General features: G+C 37.6%; 1 protein-coding gene across 1 annotated transcript in view; it reads right to left on the reverse strand.

The window, feature by feature from the left end:
* The window catches only part of mindy2 (MINDY lysine 48 deubiquitinase 2), a 34,402-nt gene that overhangs the window by 8,163 nt on the left and 11,119 nt on the right, over nt 1-15,120 (reverse strand). The window contains exons 3-8 of the mRNA XM_073836205.1: nt 13,736-13,800; nt 7,627-7,785; nt 6,699-6,801; nt 4,490-4,632; nt 3,794-3,967; nt 71-262 (exon numbers count right to left, since the gene is read on the reverse strand). Coding sequence (XP_073692306.1) covers nt 71-262; nt 3,794-3,967; nt 4,490-4,632; nt 6,699-6,801; nt 7,627-7,785; nt 13,736-13,800 — 836 coding nt within the window. The remainder of the gene's footprint in view (nt 1-70; nt 263-3,793; nt 3,968-4,489; nt 4,633-6,698; nt 6,802-7,626; nt 7,786-13,735; nt 13,801-15,120) is intronic.

Consider the following 15,120-nt stretch of genomic DNA (forward strand, 5'->3'; position numbering starts at 1 on the left):
ACTGAGATTTTGTAAAATGGTAAATGTGAGGATATTAAGTGTTTGTCTTGTCTGCAGCTTGTTAACTCACCTGTGCCTGCGCAGCCGCTGCTGCTGCTGCCTGTGCCTGTTCCTGCTCCTGGTAGTACTGTGACGCTCTGCGGTCCTCCTCCTCCTGCAGTTTCTTGGCCAGCTCTAGATCACTGATGCCTTCCGGGATCTGTTCCCAACCCAGGTCTGAGGCCTGCTGTTCCTGCTGCAGAGACAGCGCCATCAGGTAGTCCTACACATACAAAGGGGAAAATTAAAATGATCAACATCTACTCAGTTTCCCCAGTAAACACAATTTATTTGTGTTTATTGAGATATTGGATTAATGTTTAAGGCAATAATATATATAGACTACTTTTATATTACTTTTAGGAGCTTATTATATAAATTGCTATACTTTGCAGTCACCTTTGATCAATTTAATGTGTTCTTTCTGAATTTCACCAACAATGACTGTATGATTTTGAGATCCATCTTTTCACACTAAGGACAACTGAGAGACTCATATGCAACTATCACAGAAGGTTCAAACACTCATTGATGCTCCAGAAGAAAAAACAATGCATTAGAGCCGAGGGTGAAAACTTTCTGAATTTGAAGATCAGGGTAAATTTAACTTAATTTGTCTTCTGGAAAACATGTATCTTCTGTAGCTTCTGAAGGGCAGTACTAAATGAAAAAATGTAATATTTAGGCAAAATAAGAATAATGTACACATCTTCAATCTGTCCAAATGTTTTCACCCCCAGCTCTTAATGCATTGTTTTTTTTCTTCTGAAGCATCAGTGAGTTCTTCCTTCTGTAATAGTTGCATGAGTCCCTCAGTTGTCCTCAGTGTGAAAAGATGGCTTTCAAAATCATACAGACATTATTGGAAAGGGTTTAAATATACAAAATTGCTGGATAACCAAATAATTTGTGGGACCTAAAGGATTTTTCTAAAGAACAACGGGCAGTTTATCTGTAAAGGTCAAGCAAGGGACTCATGAACTATCAAAAAAAAAAAAAAAAACACAGCTGTGGTCTGTGGATCATGGTAACAACGCAGCATTAAGAATTAAGTGTATGTAATCTTTTGAACAGGGTCATTTTTATAAATTCAACTATTATTTCTCTTGTGGACTATATGTAAATATCTTCTATGTGATTTTTTTTTTTATTCAGGTCAGTACTAAATAAACAATAACATGCATGATCCCTCTTATTTTGGTAAATAATTAACATTTTGCAGATTCTGCAAGGTGTGTTCAAACTTTTGACTTCAACTGTATATTGAATAATAAAGTGCAGCCTAAACTCTTCCACAAAATATAAATCATACAGCTTTAGAACATAATGTTCTTTCTGTAGAACATTATATTATAGCTTACCCTAAATCCTTACAGTAGTGAGGAGCTTACATAATACTTCATGAAAAAGAACAGTACATCATGCATATCCTGACAGTTTGCCCATGAATTGATCATTTAGCTTGCTAACTGACCCCACGACACAGCACTACAATGACTGTTTTAGAGTAAAGACTGACTTTTAGAGAACAGTGATCTCTCAGCCCTTCACTCATACAGACACTTCATTATTAAACACCCAATACCAGAGCAGAAGAGAGACAGAGAAACAAAGGATCAGTGTCACGTGAGACACTTTTGTCCGGTCATCAGGCATTAAAGAATCCCAAAGGCACAGAGGGAGGGTTACACAGAGCTGGAAGAAGGGTTGGGGAGCTTTTAACATCAATAATTGAAGAGATTTTTCAGCGGGCAGCGGAGCAGAATTAGTGCTAGAGGACAGCAGTGCGCTACAAAGCCCAATATAGATAAACTGCACTTTCACAGAGACTGGCTGCGTCTCAAGTGTCAACATTCATGGCTCACTGTAATATCAGTCTACAGAGCTTTGCGTTACCTGAGGGTCACTGTGACCGAAATAAAATGACTCAGTCACCCCGTTTGTTACACAGACAATATTTCTTAAAGATAGGGTTGAGTGATTACTTTAATACCACAAATAAAAAAATCAGGAACTTAAATGTTTAAGTAAGTTCATGTTATTCAGAATCATAGGAACAATTTAAAGGGACAGTTCAATCAAAAAAAAAAAAAAAAAAAACATTCTGTCATTAATTACTCACCCTCATGTCGTTCCAAACCCATGAGACCTTCGTTCATCTTCAGAAAAACATATTAAGACATTTTTGATGAAATGGTAATTACCCTTGCTGTCTATACTGTCAGAAAGCTCTTGGATTTCATAAAAACATATCTTCATTTGTGTCATATTATATTTCTTAAAATGAAAAATGTCTTACAGGTTACAGAGTAATTAATGACAGAATTTTCATTTTTGGGTGAACTGTCCATTCAATGTATTCTTACTGAATAAAAGTATTAATATCTTTAAAACAAATTTCCTGACCCCAAACTTTTGAATGGTAGTGTATATGAATTAAATTACAGTCACAACTAGGGATGCACCGAAACCGAAAACCGAAACACCGAAAGAATTATGCCAATTATTAGTACCATTGCATTGCTATGACTGTGTACTAATCTTACTAAAATCAAGGCACTGTAATTGCATAAATTAATATTAAAGTTTCAAAGAATAAATCAATTATATTAATTTAAACAATTATTATCAAGTATTATATTACTTAAATAAAATATACATATATTTTACTGCCTTTGTTTAAACTGTTTAATTGTTTACATTTTTATAACACATTATCTTGTGGATCCGTGCAGCACTCATATTTATTCAATGGATAGCCTTTTGAAGTTTCATCGCAATTCTTGTCTTTCAGTCCCCACATTTAAGATCACCTGAAATCAGAATTAAGACTTTCTTAACCCCTAATAACACTGCAGTCATCAATGAAAATTAAGAGCTTTAATTCAAGAACCGACTTTCAAAAACAAACCTTACACAAAATACGTTTCTTTTTATTATTTTTTCCCCACCATGTTCGTGGCACACGAAAAATATTAGGGGACTAAATTAATATCAGCATATGAAGTTTAATCGTCTCTCATTGTCTCTGAGAGAATGCACGTCAGATGCTGAAAGTTTTTACTTTTTACTTTCACTTTAACATATGCAACATCTTCTTTCACTTTAATATCTGGCAGCGTGCAGACATTATCCCTGTCAGCATGGACTGGGCATCGTCTCTCTCAGTTTTCACGTTGCTTGTGTGATATCCATTGGCTCACCTCCATGGTTTAAAACATAAATATTTATAAAAATACAGTATATAGAAAAGACATATTTTTAAAATATTGCGACGTAACACCAACATACAGTAAAGCCATTGTTTTTCACTCACTGAAAGCTACATCTGTCTGCGTGCAATGCGCCGGTCTCTGCTCTCATCGCTGCGTGCACGACTGCAGACACACCCCCTCTTGAAATTTCGGCTTTACAAGTTTTGCAAATCGCTATCTGTGGGTCTTTCTCAGATATACTGAAATACGTTCACACCGCAGATGTGTTGCTTCAGACAAGCACGTGCAGGCTGCAGTTTCTGTTTGTGTCAACATACTGTTTCGGCCGTGTTCTTTCGGTGATAAAAGTCTTTCGGCCGAAAACCGAAAATGCACTTTTGGGCCATTTTCGGCCGAAAATTTTCGGTGGCCGAATATTCGGTGCATCCCTAGTCACAACTCCATGCGACTGCATGAGCTTTAATCATAAAGGCAACTACCATACTCAGCATTTATGACTGAATGGCACTGAGCACTCCTGAGAAGTTACTAGTTCTGACCTGATCGATCTGGTCTTGCTGACCACGGTACACAGTTTCCGGGTCAGAGGGTGGCCTCAGATAAAACTCTGAGTCACAGAAGTTTCCATCTCCATCGACATTATGCAGACTTTCCCAAACCACCTTCTCCTCAGTGAGAAACCCCTGATCTGTCACCAGCAGGTACAGCTGGGCCTGAAGAACACAGAGAGAGCATTTATAAAAACATGCAGCGACCTCTCGTCCATCAATCTTTCAACACTCCCAGACCGAGCAGCAGTGGTGTCATGTTCTGAAGTGTGTACATGAGGATCATGGAAGAGTTTTATCTCTGGGTGAAGTGTGTCCTGCTGTTACAGAGAGGCTCATTTTCCTTTAGATAACACACAGAGGCTTTACAGCCTCCCTGATAAGACAGTTGAGGGTTACATGGAAAGTCAACATTCAAAACCATTAAAGTTCTAAGTGACTTTCACATTCACCAAATCTTAAAAAAATTCAGATTAAAAAGCTTACAAAAATCAGAATTACCCCATTCCTATAGCCTTCTCAATAGCATTTTAAAGTTCTGTTTTGGCCACTGGGAGGCACCAACATACAGCATCCCTCTGTAGACAAATGTACCACATTTACTTGCTTACTGGAGCGCTTATTTACAGCAGCACTAAGCTGTATTTCAGCATCCAACATCTCAAATACACTTTAATGTCAACACACCTTAAATTTGGTCATGGTGCTGAAGTGATTGTTCCTGAAGAAGACGCACAGTTCTCCCTCTTGTACGGTAGAAGTGAGTTCACACAGGCCGTGGTATGTTAGCTGAGTCGCTGTGCTGTTCAGAAACTGCTCTGCCACAAAACCTGGGAAAGAAAAAGCCAGTGTGAGACGAAACTGAAACACAATACAATACTTCTGAAACACAATACAATACAAACACAATTTATTTCATGTAAAATCTTAAATGAAAATTCTGTCATTAATTAATCACTTTCATGTTGTTCCAAACCCATAAGATCTTCGTTCATCTTTGGAACACAAGTTAAGATATTTTTGATGAAATCCGAGAGCTTTCTGACACTGCATAGACAGCAACACAACTGACATGTTCAAGGCCCAGAAAGGTAGTAAGGACCTTGTTAAAATAGTTAATGTGACTATAGTGGTTCAAACTTAATTTTATGAAGCTAAGAGAAAACTCTCTCATATTTAACAATTTCTTCTCTTCACCTGCTTTGCGTCAACAGCACCACTCGCACCCGTTGTGATACTCTCATGAACGCACGTCGAAGACTGACATGGAAGAGAAGAAATTGTTGAATAAAGTTGTTTTTGTTTTCTTTGTGCACAAAAATAATTCTCGTAGCATCATAAAATTAAGGTTGAACCACTAATGTCACATGGACTATTTTATCGATGTTCTTACTACCTTCCTGGGCCTTGAACGTGTCAGTTGCGTTGCTGTCTATGCAGGGTCAGAAAGCTCTCGGATTTCATCAAAAATATCTTAATTTGTGTTCCGTAGATGAACAAAGGTCTTACGGGTTTGGAATGACATGAGGGTGAGTAATTAATGACAGAATTTTCATTTTTAGGGGAACTATCCCTTTATCATCCGCCTTAGCTCTTCTTAGTGCACAAAATGTCCGATTTGTAAACAAGTAAATCCTTTGAGTTTAATCTTTTCAATGAATCGGTTGATTCAGTTCACAAAACTGCTCTGAATGATTCATTCACGATGACAGTCCACCAGAGGTGGCAATTATCAGTGAATAAAGACTTGAATTTCTGTCTCTCTCACACAAAGCTATCATATGACTTCAGAAGACTTTGAGTCATATGAAATAATTGTATGTCTTTTTCAAAGTGTTAAAGTCTCAGCCCCCATTCACTGTAACTTTACATTTCTCCAGAATGTAAATCATACAGGTCTAGAACAACATAAGAGTAAATAAATGAAGAAAAAAAATGTTGAGGTAAGCTTTTAAACACACAGTCTGAAACTACGACACAAAAAAAATCACACAGCCCGACAGAAACAGACTCACATATGCTGGTACAAGGAAAAAGTTGTGAGTGGCAGAGGCTGACAATCAGCAGGAGAGACAGAAAAGACAGAGAAACAGAGACAGAAAAGATAGACGCTTACAGAAAGAGCAAAAAAAGATGGCAAGGGAGATATATTTAGACACAAACACACAGAGAGGGAGAGAATGTTTCAGATTAAAAACTGTGAAAAGGAGGGTGCTTAAATGAATCTAAAACACTCTGATATAGGGCTGGGTAAAAAAATATCGATTCTCCGATTTTAATCGATCTTCAGTTTAACGCAACAATAAATTCTTAATGCGCGTGCTTCACGTAAGAGGATATGAATATTCACCTCTCGTCCTGAAGGTGTCACCATCTTTCGAATTGCTCCACTAAAAAAGTTGTTTAAAATAAACAACTGTGTGCACCCTATTATTAATGTAGATGTGTATTTCAGTAATAAACTTAAGTAGGAGAGTTTCAGTTACCAGCATTTATATCAAAATATGGATCCCATGTCTGCAAAACTAACATTTTAAATGAAATATTGATAGCTAATTGACATCGAATCGAATTGAAATCGAATCGAATCGAATTGAAACCATAAAAATAAGAAACGAAATCGAATCGCCGAATTGGTCACAATACCCAGCCCTACTCTGATAGTTGTTTATTTGCATGATGCAATGGGGAAAACACTATGCAGGACATGGATTAATGTGTACAAGGCAATAAAACATCCAAATGCACAGGAGCCTGGCAAAGAACTCAAAACTTTTTTAAGACAGTGAATTAAGCTACATATGAGCACTTGCCTTCTTTAAGAAGCAGCCTGCATGCATGTGTGAAAGGAAAAGGAGGAAAAGACAGATAAAAGATAAAAACAGTGAATACCCACCTTCTCCGGCCAGCTCGCTGTTGTCTGACTGCTTACAACTGATTATCTTCTCTACCAACTGGTTATAGCTACAGTTCCCCACTGCCTTAACTATATCAGCCATCTACAGACAACATGATAAAAACAAAGACAGACAATATGCCGGTCAAAATATCAGCAGGAATGTTAACGTTCCACATAGGTGATTTTTTTTAGAATGGGTGTCAATGTAATGTGTAAATGTGCAAATGATTTTAATTTGTACATTACGTAATCGATGCAACAGTAAATTTTTAACAGCTGAGCTGTTTTTAACTTGACACAGCTTTGTGAAACCATTGCGCTCATTGCACAATATGCTAAATAAAAATTATTGCAGATAAATGCTGTTTTTCTGAACTTTCTATTCATCAAATTAACCTGAAAAAATTCTACTCACCTGTTTTCAAAATAATAATGATAATAATAATAAAAAATGTTTTTTGAGCAGCAAATCAAAATAATAGAATGATTTCTGAAGGATCATGCGACTAGAGTATAATCATGCAAAAAATTCAGCTTGGAAATCACAGTAACAAATTACATTTTAAAGTATATTTAAATAGAAAACAGTTATTTTTAATAGTAAAACTATTTTTTTTAAATTACTGTTTTCTGCTGTACTTTGGATCAAATAAATGCAGGCTTGGTGAACAGAAGGGAATTTTTATTTTTTTAAATCTTACCGTTCAAAAACTTTTGACTGGTAGTGCAATTTAATTTTGTAAGTAAATACTTTAATGTATTTTTTTGTTGTTTTTACTAAAGCTATTTACTGCACAGTGCATATCATGTATTTGTGAAACTGTGTAGAGTAAGATTTTGAAATGATCATGATGACATCATGTGGTGACAACAAATGTTTCAGTGGAACTTGCTTTTCTAGAAGGTTGTGAATCAGGATGCTGACCTGTGGGTCAACCAGCCATCCGTGGTAGAGTGGGATATCCAGCAGGTCGAAGACAATGCACTCGGGTGTGTATTCGAATACCCGAACACCTGTGAACTTAACGTTTACATCCAGACCGGTCTGCAGTTTATGTAGCACTGCCATCGCATCACTCATATTCTAGAAAAAGAGAGAGCAAAGAAATACAAAAAAATAAGGGAACAGTAGCAATTTTTCCAACACATGCACACATTTCTGCAAAATGTCACACTGCTCTGAGCAGGAAAAATCTCATAACTCTAGACCAGCGACTAAAGGGCTCTAAACACCAGAGTTCACCTCCTTTACTTCCTGTCTTTTTGTGTTGACCATAATGACCCTCCACAGACTCTCAAAAAAGCACAGCTGCAGGCTTACAAACACAAGACACTGCAAAGCTACAAACTCCAGCCTAGTTTAACAGTATTTGATATTACGTTCCAGACCCTATGATAATAATAATCTGTCCGGCTCTCACTTTTAAGGACTCACAGTATGACCATCTGTTACGTTGATCGGTCAAAGCACACAAAATGAGCATGTGCGGACAGTTGTTGGGATTAGAGCTCGTAACACAACTCAGCCATGTAACAACAACATTATCATAAACCATGAAACGACATTTCTCTCTCTCTTTCTGCCCTGGCCATTTTCTGTTGGTATAGGTTTTTTTTTCTAGCACTTTCACTTAATTTATTCCTAGTCAGTTTGTATGTGGGTTTCTGGATTTATTTAAATGCATAAAATGGATAGTTCCAGTTCTGGAAGCTGATTGGTCAATATAGCATTCAGTGTTATTTTACTATTATTTATATACTATTACAGTATTTTAAATTAAAAAGTCAAAAGTTTACACACACCTTGCAGAATCTGCAAAATGTTAATTATTTTACCAAAATATAAGGGGGATTATACAAAAAGCATGTTATTTTTTATTTAGTACTGACCTGAATAAGATATTTCACATAAAATACGTTTATATATAGTCCTTAAGAAAAAAATAATAGTTGATTTTAAAAAAACGACCCTGTTCAAATACACTAGATTAGATACACTTGATTCTTAATACTGTGTTGTTACCTGAATGATCCACAGCTGTTTTTGTTTGTTTAGGTGATAGTTGTTCATGAGTCCCTTGTTTGTCCTTAACAGTTAAACTGGCTGCTGTTTTACAGAAAAATCCTTCAGGTTGCACAAAAATTCTTTGGTTTTTCAACATTTTTGTGTATTTGAACCCTCTTCTGTAATAGTTGCATATGAGTCCCTCAGGTGTCCTCAGTGTGAAAAGATGGACCTCAAAATCATATAGTCAGTGTTGAAGAAAGTTTAAATAAACAAAACCAAATAATTTGTGGGACCTAAAGGAAAAACATCAGGCAGTTTAACTGTAAAGGACAAACAAGGGACTCATGAACAACTATCACTAAAAAAAAACCCAGCTGTGGATAATTTAGGAAACAAGAATCATTATTCACCCTACCCTACCTTTCTGAACCAAAGTACACAGACAAACTAACCATGCATGACCTTTCCAACGTGATTACATAATGCGTGAAGTCATAGACGTGCATCGCAGAGCAAGTGCAAGATGAGCATTTGTGGTTAAAAAGTATAAAAATATTTGATCGTTTCGCTAGATAAGACTCTTATTCCTCAGCTGGGATCGTGTAGAACCCTTTGAAGATGCATTGAAACTGCAATTTGGACCCTCAACCCATTGATCCCCATTGAAGTCTATTACATGGAGAAAATTCCTGGAAGGTTTTCCTTAAAAGCCTTAATTTCTTTTCAGCTGAAGAAAGAAAGACATGAATATCTGGGATGACATGGGGGGTGAATAAATTATCAGGGAATTTTAATTCTGGAGTAAACTAGATCAGATCAGATAAACTGAAGTCAGTTCTTTTCTAGTGATAATCTTGAGTAATGCCTATAACAATAGTGATAGATAATAATAAGAAGAATTTTTGTCTAAGTCTACATTGATCCGGATACATTTGAAAATGGAGTTTCCGTTTTAAAACGCTCTCCGTCCACACTATCCTTTTCCAAAAGTTTCTCAACCACACTGAAACATAGGAAAACGTTAAATTCGCCTTACAGCGCATGCATAAAAACTCACTGATATTATACAGATGGAACAGACACAATAAATTTTCAAGCAATTCTGGCAGGATCATTCATATTTTATCTAAAAAGCAGCTGCCCTCATGTTTTGCCGCAGGAGTCAGGACAGCAACTGTGAGTAAATTTTCTGTTATCATTTTAGGACTGTAATATGAAGAGTGTTCAAGGTAAATATCTTTAGCAGCAGTGTGACAGTCGATAGCACATAACAGGCACAATTACCGGTATAAACATAGATATCTATTGGTACAATATGCATCACATGACTAAATATGCGTCATCGCTTTCAAAAGCCTCCGTTTTCATAGTCCACAGCGTTTTTTAAAATTTATCCACTTTGGAGAGCATTTTCAAAAAGCTCAGTTTTCACTGATAAAAAACGCCATCTCAGTGTGGACAGAAGGCCAAAACGTAGGGATGCACCGATCCGTATCGGCCGATCACTTGCGCGTTTTGTCAGTAAAGCCGGTTCTGTAATCAGCGGTAAATGCCATCAGGTGCGTGATTTCACGTTGAGCCGTATATACTACACACAGCCGTTGTTCACTGACGAGCTGCGCACATTCACACTGATAATGAACATTGATTTGCGCAGCTCGTCGGTAAACAACGGCTGTGTGTAGTATATACGGCTCAACGTGAAATCACGCACCTGATGGCATTTACCGCTGATTACAGAACCGGCTTTACTGACAAAATGCGCAAGCATGATCGGCCGATTCGTATCGGTGCATCCCTACCAAAACGGAGAGAAAAAGATTTGTTTTCAAACGAAAATGTATTAGTGTGGACATCTCAGATATGTGGTATAAAATACATCAACAGAACTCCATTCTAGATAGCTGTCGAACTTTGTGATACCCAAACTGTATTTAGCACTCAAAACAAGAGAACCATTTTCAAACACTGAGTGAGCACAGCCTTCGTCTCACCTTGAGTCTGATCAGAATAACACAGGTCATCATCTCACAGCTCGATACCAAAGTATGATGTTTCCAAAACAACACTAGACACCTTCAGAAAACCGCTGAGTCATAAGTCCCTGCTCTACTGCAACACAGGCCAGGATGAATCAGTGTGGCACAGGCTGACCCGATGGCCTGTGGGTGGATGAGAGCGTGTAGAACTGGCACCGGGGTCGGATGAGCGTTTGAGGTTTGAAAGATCAGCCAAGACCCATCCACCCACAGCTCCCATTCAGTCCTGTTGGGCCTGGCACCGGTTCCAACCCCCACCCACGCCCAGCCTGCGTGTGGCCCGGCTCTGTCCCTGTGCCCCTGCCAGCGTTTCTGAACCACTCCACTGCCCTGACCCATTTTCTCCAGCTCTATTATACTTGCTCCAGTCCAGCGATACTCGCTGAGATGGCTATAAAAGCTTTAATACAATCAAAACATCTATTAGACTGGAACACAGCTGATAAACACAGTCAAACCTGAGCGATGTTATTGTGCACTGTTTGCACAGGCTAAACACACTAAGATCAACACACAGAGAGCAGACAGGCCCCATGAAGTTCCTCCGGACCTTTGTGTGTATGTGTGTGTGTGTGCGTGCTCCTCTCTTGCTCTGCCAAAAAAGCGCTTCACTAACTGTCACAGAGCCTGGCCGAAGATAGTCAGCTGACCTACAGTTTAGAGAAACCGCATTATTCAAGCATGAATGAAGCTCAGCTAAACCTGAAACAGTCTTGGCAATAACAAAAGCTCTTGAGGATAAGTTACATTATAAAAACCGAAACACAAGAACAAAGCAAAATCTCATACAGAAGAAGGAAGAGCAAGAAAGGAGCAAGAATTCAGTCAGCCTCCACCTACTCCAATAAACAAGAACACACATTGGGGAGCATTAGAAACACTGCTATCTTAATCCTCACATCCTCAAGCTCACATACAAAAATAGACTCGACTTTGAACTGCTTGGAAGTGAGATATTTCAAAATGAATAGATTATAATGGCAATTAACATACTCTCAAATTAACAATATTACATTGTGTAAACTATTTAATAAACTATTAGCAATTAATTTTACTGGGGGAAAATAAAGCAAGAACAGAAAGTAAAAAAAAAACAGCATTTCAGAAAACATGTGGATTAGAAGTATTATATATAAAAAAAAACTTACTGACCCTAAAATTTTGAATGGTCATGTATGTTTTTTCCCCCCTAGAATAATATGGTTACGGGATCTGACATCAGTGATTTACACTTTAAATATGTATTGTTGGGATAGGACAATATTTGGCCGAGATACAAATATTTGAAAATCAGGAATCTGAGGGTGCACGGAACATGATCTTTATTTAATATCCTAATAATTTTTTGGCATGAAAGAAACGTTTTGACCCATACAATGTATTTTTGGCTATTGCTACAAATATACCTGTGCTACTTAAGACTGGTTTTGTGTCCAGGGTCACATATGACAATCAAAAATGTCATGATGCAAATTGGTTATTAGTAAAATTTAACAGACACCTTCCAACCAATCTCCATTACTTATATGTTACAAAAACAGCTTTAGAATAGAATTGCTCTGATCTAAACCACTAGAATACTGAAATACCTTTTACCTTCTGATCATACTGCAAAAAAGTAATGTTCTTCCTCTGCATTTCACTTTCGTTTTCTTGTTTTTCAGTGCAAATGTCTCAAGATCCTTAAATTAAAACACATTTACTTGAGAAGCAAAATGACAAATAGTCATTATTTAGACGAAGACGGTATATTTGTGGCAATACATCATATGGGTCAAAATGATAGATTTTTCATTTTCCAAATCATTAAGATATTAAGAAAAAATCCTGTTCCATGAACATATTTTGTAAATTTCCTACCGTAAATATAACAAAACTTAATTTTTGATTAGTAATATGCATTGCTAAAAACTTTAAAAGCAATTTTCTCAGTATTGAGTTGTTTTTTTTTGCTCCCTCATATTCCAGATTTTCGAATAGTTGTATATCGGCCAAATATTGTCCTATCCTAACAAACAATACATCAATGGAAAGCTTATTTATTCAGCTTCCATGTGTTATATAAATCTCTATTTAGAAAAACTTACCCTTATGACTGGTTTTGTTGTCCAGGGTCACATCTATTTACCTAGTTTTGTTCTATAGACTTGGCATTGTCCACACTAATACATTTTAGTTTAAAAGCATATAATGTATGTTCTAATGTCTATTTCGTCTCAGTGAGCTTTTTTGAGGCATTTTAGTGTGAATGAGAAACTTTTGGAAAACGTTTGAAAAAGCTAGTGTGGACGGAGAGAGTGTTAAAACAAAAACACAATTTTCAAATGTATCTGGATTGATGTAGATGTAGCCATTGTGGGGTACACCATAGCAGTATATAGTCTACACAGGCTAATAAGGAGAAGGCTAAAACATCACTTTATTGGTCCCTGTCAGGCATTCCACGAACCGTGTGAGGAAAAATGAGGCGTCTCTCTTTGACCCCATCTCCTTACATGTCAAATTCTGTAGAGTGCACAACTCTATGAGAGGCTCATACTCTTTCTCAGTGCAACACAATGATGATATTCACTCCTGCCGTTATATAAACAGTCGGATCCAGACTGGAATGCACCAGTTCTCACAATTCCTTTAATTCAATGGCAATTCCATGCTTTCTTGTCCTTATTTCCTGTTGGGATGGATGGGTGCTGATCTAGATGACTACCACAGCTTGTTTCCTAAAGGCACTGTAATACCACAGACAATAACCGGCTGTTTAATGACAGAGAACCAAGCAATGCTCACTACAAGAACTACAAGTGTCTACATGAATCTTGCCTAATGTTTTCTCCTCTGTCAGAGCCTTAGACCTCACCTTTCTATCCTCGTTCTCTGTGTTAACGCTGCACCATCACACAAACACACAGAGAGCTATGTAAACAAATAGTTTATCTTCAATAGACTCGTGTTCTGCGAGTCACAAGCAAAAGTGCTGTTTCTTTTACCTGTTCGTAGTTCAGCCGCTGAGCCTCGGAGATCTCTTTTGGCTTGGCTTCAAGGATATAGTCCCCTGTGGTGAAGGAGCAAATGTAAGAAAGAAAAAGATAGGGAGGGTTAGGAAAAACATTTGAGAGACAGTGCAGTTATGAAAAACACATGCTCACAGGAGACATCAGTCTCCTCTTCACCCTGATGTAATTAATAAACTGTCTACATATGCCAATACACCAAAAGCAGCAGATATTTACAACCCCAATCTTTCTGTATTTACAGCTTTAGCGTGAATCTCAGTCAATACAGTGACTGAAGCCTAGCTGCTTTATAGAGGGTAGAAGTTTATATGTGCGTTTGTTAGGGTTTTTAAATGTCATTGTGCTACAGTCTTCATCTTAGAATCCAATTTGTTTCAGAATTCAACTCAATATTTAGTTTGACCTCTAAGCAAGTTTACCACTGTCCTCCTCTTATTGTTCTGTCCGAACTAACTGTCCCGCAGTTCAGTGAAGGGGGCTGGAGCAGAGACAGGGGGCATCGATGACTGCTGGCACGCTGGCAGACATGAGAATATCTGACCCTGGGTTTTGCTTTAATACTGAACCACCTGTCACCCGTCTCATTAACATTCTGAACACACAAGCATCTCTAGGTACAGGAGCAGTGCTCGGCTCTACTGACCATTAAATCAAGGCCAAATCACAGTAAATAATCCACTCCATTACAGAGCAGTCTATTGCTATTGATTCCCACATAGTTGTCACTTTTCAAAGCTTTCCAGTGACTTGTCATTGTACTAATAATTTAGTGACACTGAATTATGTGGTCGCACCTGCCATAGTTCAAAACAAACGAGTTAGAATGCCAGAGGAAGCCTAGATGTTTCTGCTCTGACAAAGCACGAACGTGTGAGAGAGAAGCGTAAAGCTCGGCGGTTTTATTTTCGGCCCACTCCCTCAGACTCCTGCTTCCTCTGATTGGTGCCAAGAATGCAGCCCAGCACAGGCAGGTTCATTTGGGCCACTTTCACTTATTTCTGCTTAGCAAAAACCCTCTATTTCAACTCCCGCCTCTTCATCTCTTTTTCAGTTCCTCTCTAGCTGATCTCTTCCTCAATCAATTAGGGGTGTAATAGTATAAAGAAATCATGGTTTGGTACGTTCCCTTAAATTCAGAGTCATGGTTCGATATGAGTTCAGTACAACAGGAAATTTATTTTTTCATTTATTTTGAACAGACAGTAGTGCTACACATGCACACGCACACACATGTACCATGAGCAGTTGTTTTTGATATGAATTAGATTGTATAATTTCAAGATTCAAAGCAAAAACAGTATGGAAGCCCCCCCCAAAAAAAAAAAAAAAAAAATGGTAATTAAATTTTCGTCTCACAA

This window comes from Garra rufa, chromosome 3, assembly GCF_049309525.1.
Source record: "Garra rufa chromosome 3, GarRuf1.0, whole genome shotgun sequence".
Classification (NCBI taxonomy): Eukaryota; Metazoa; Chordata; class Actinopteri; order Cypriniformes; family Cyprinidae; genus Garra; species Garra rufa.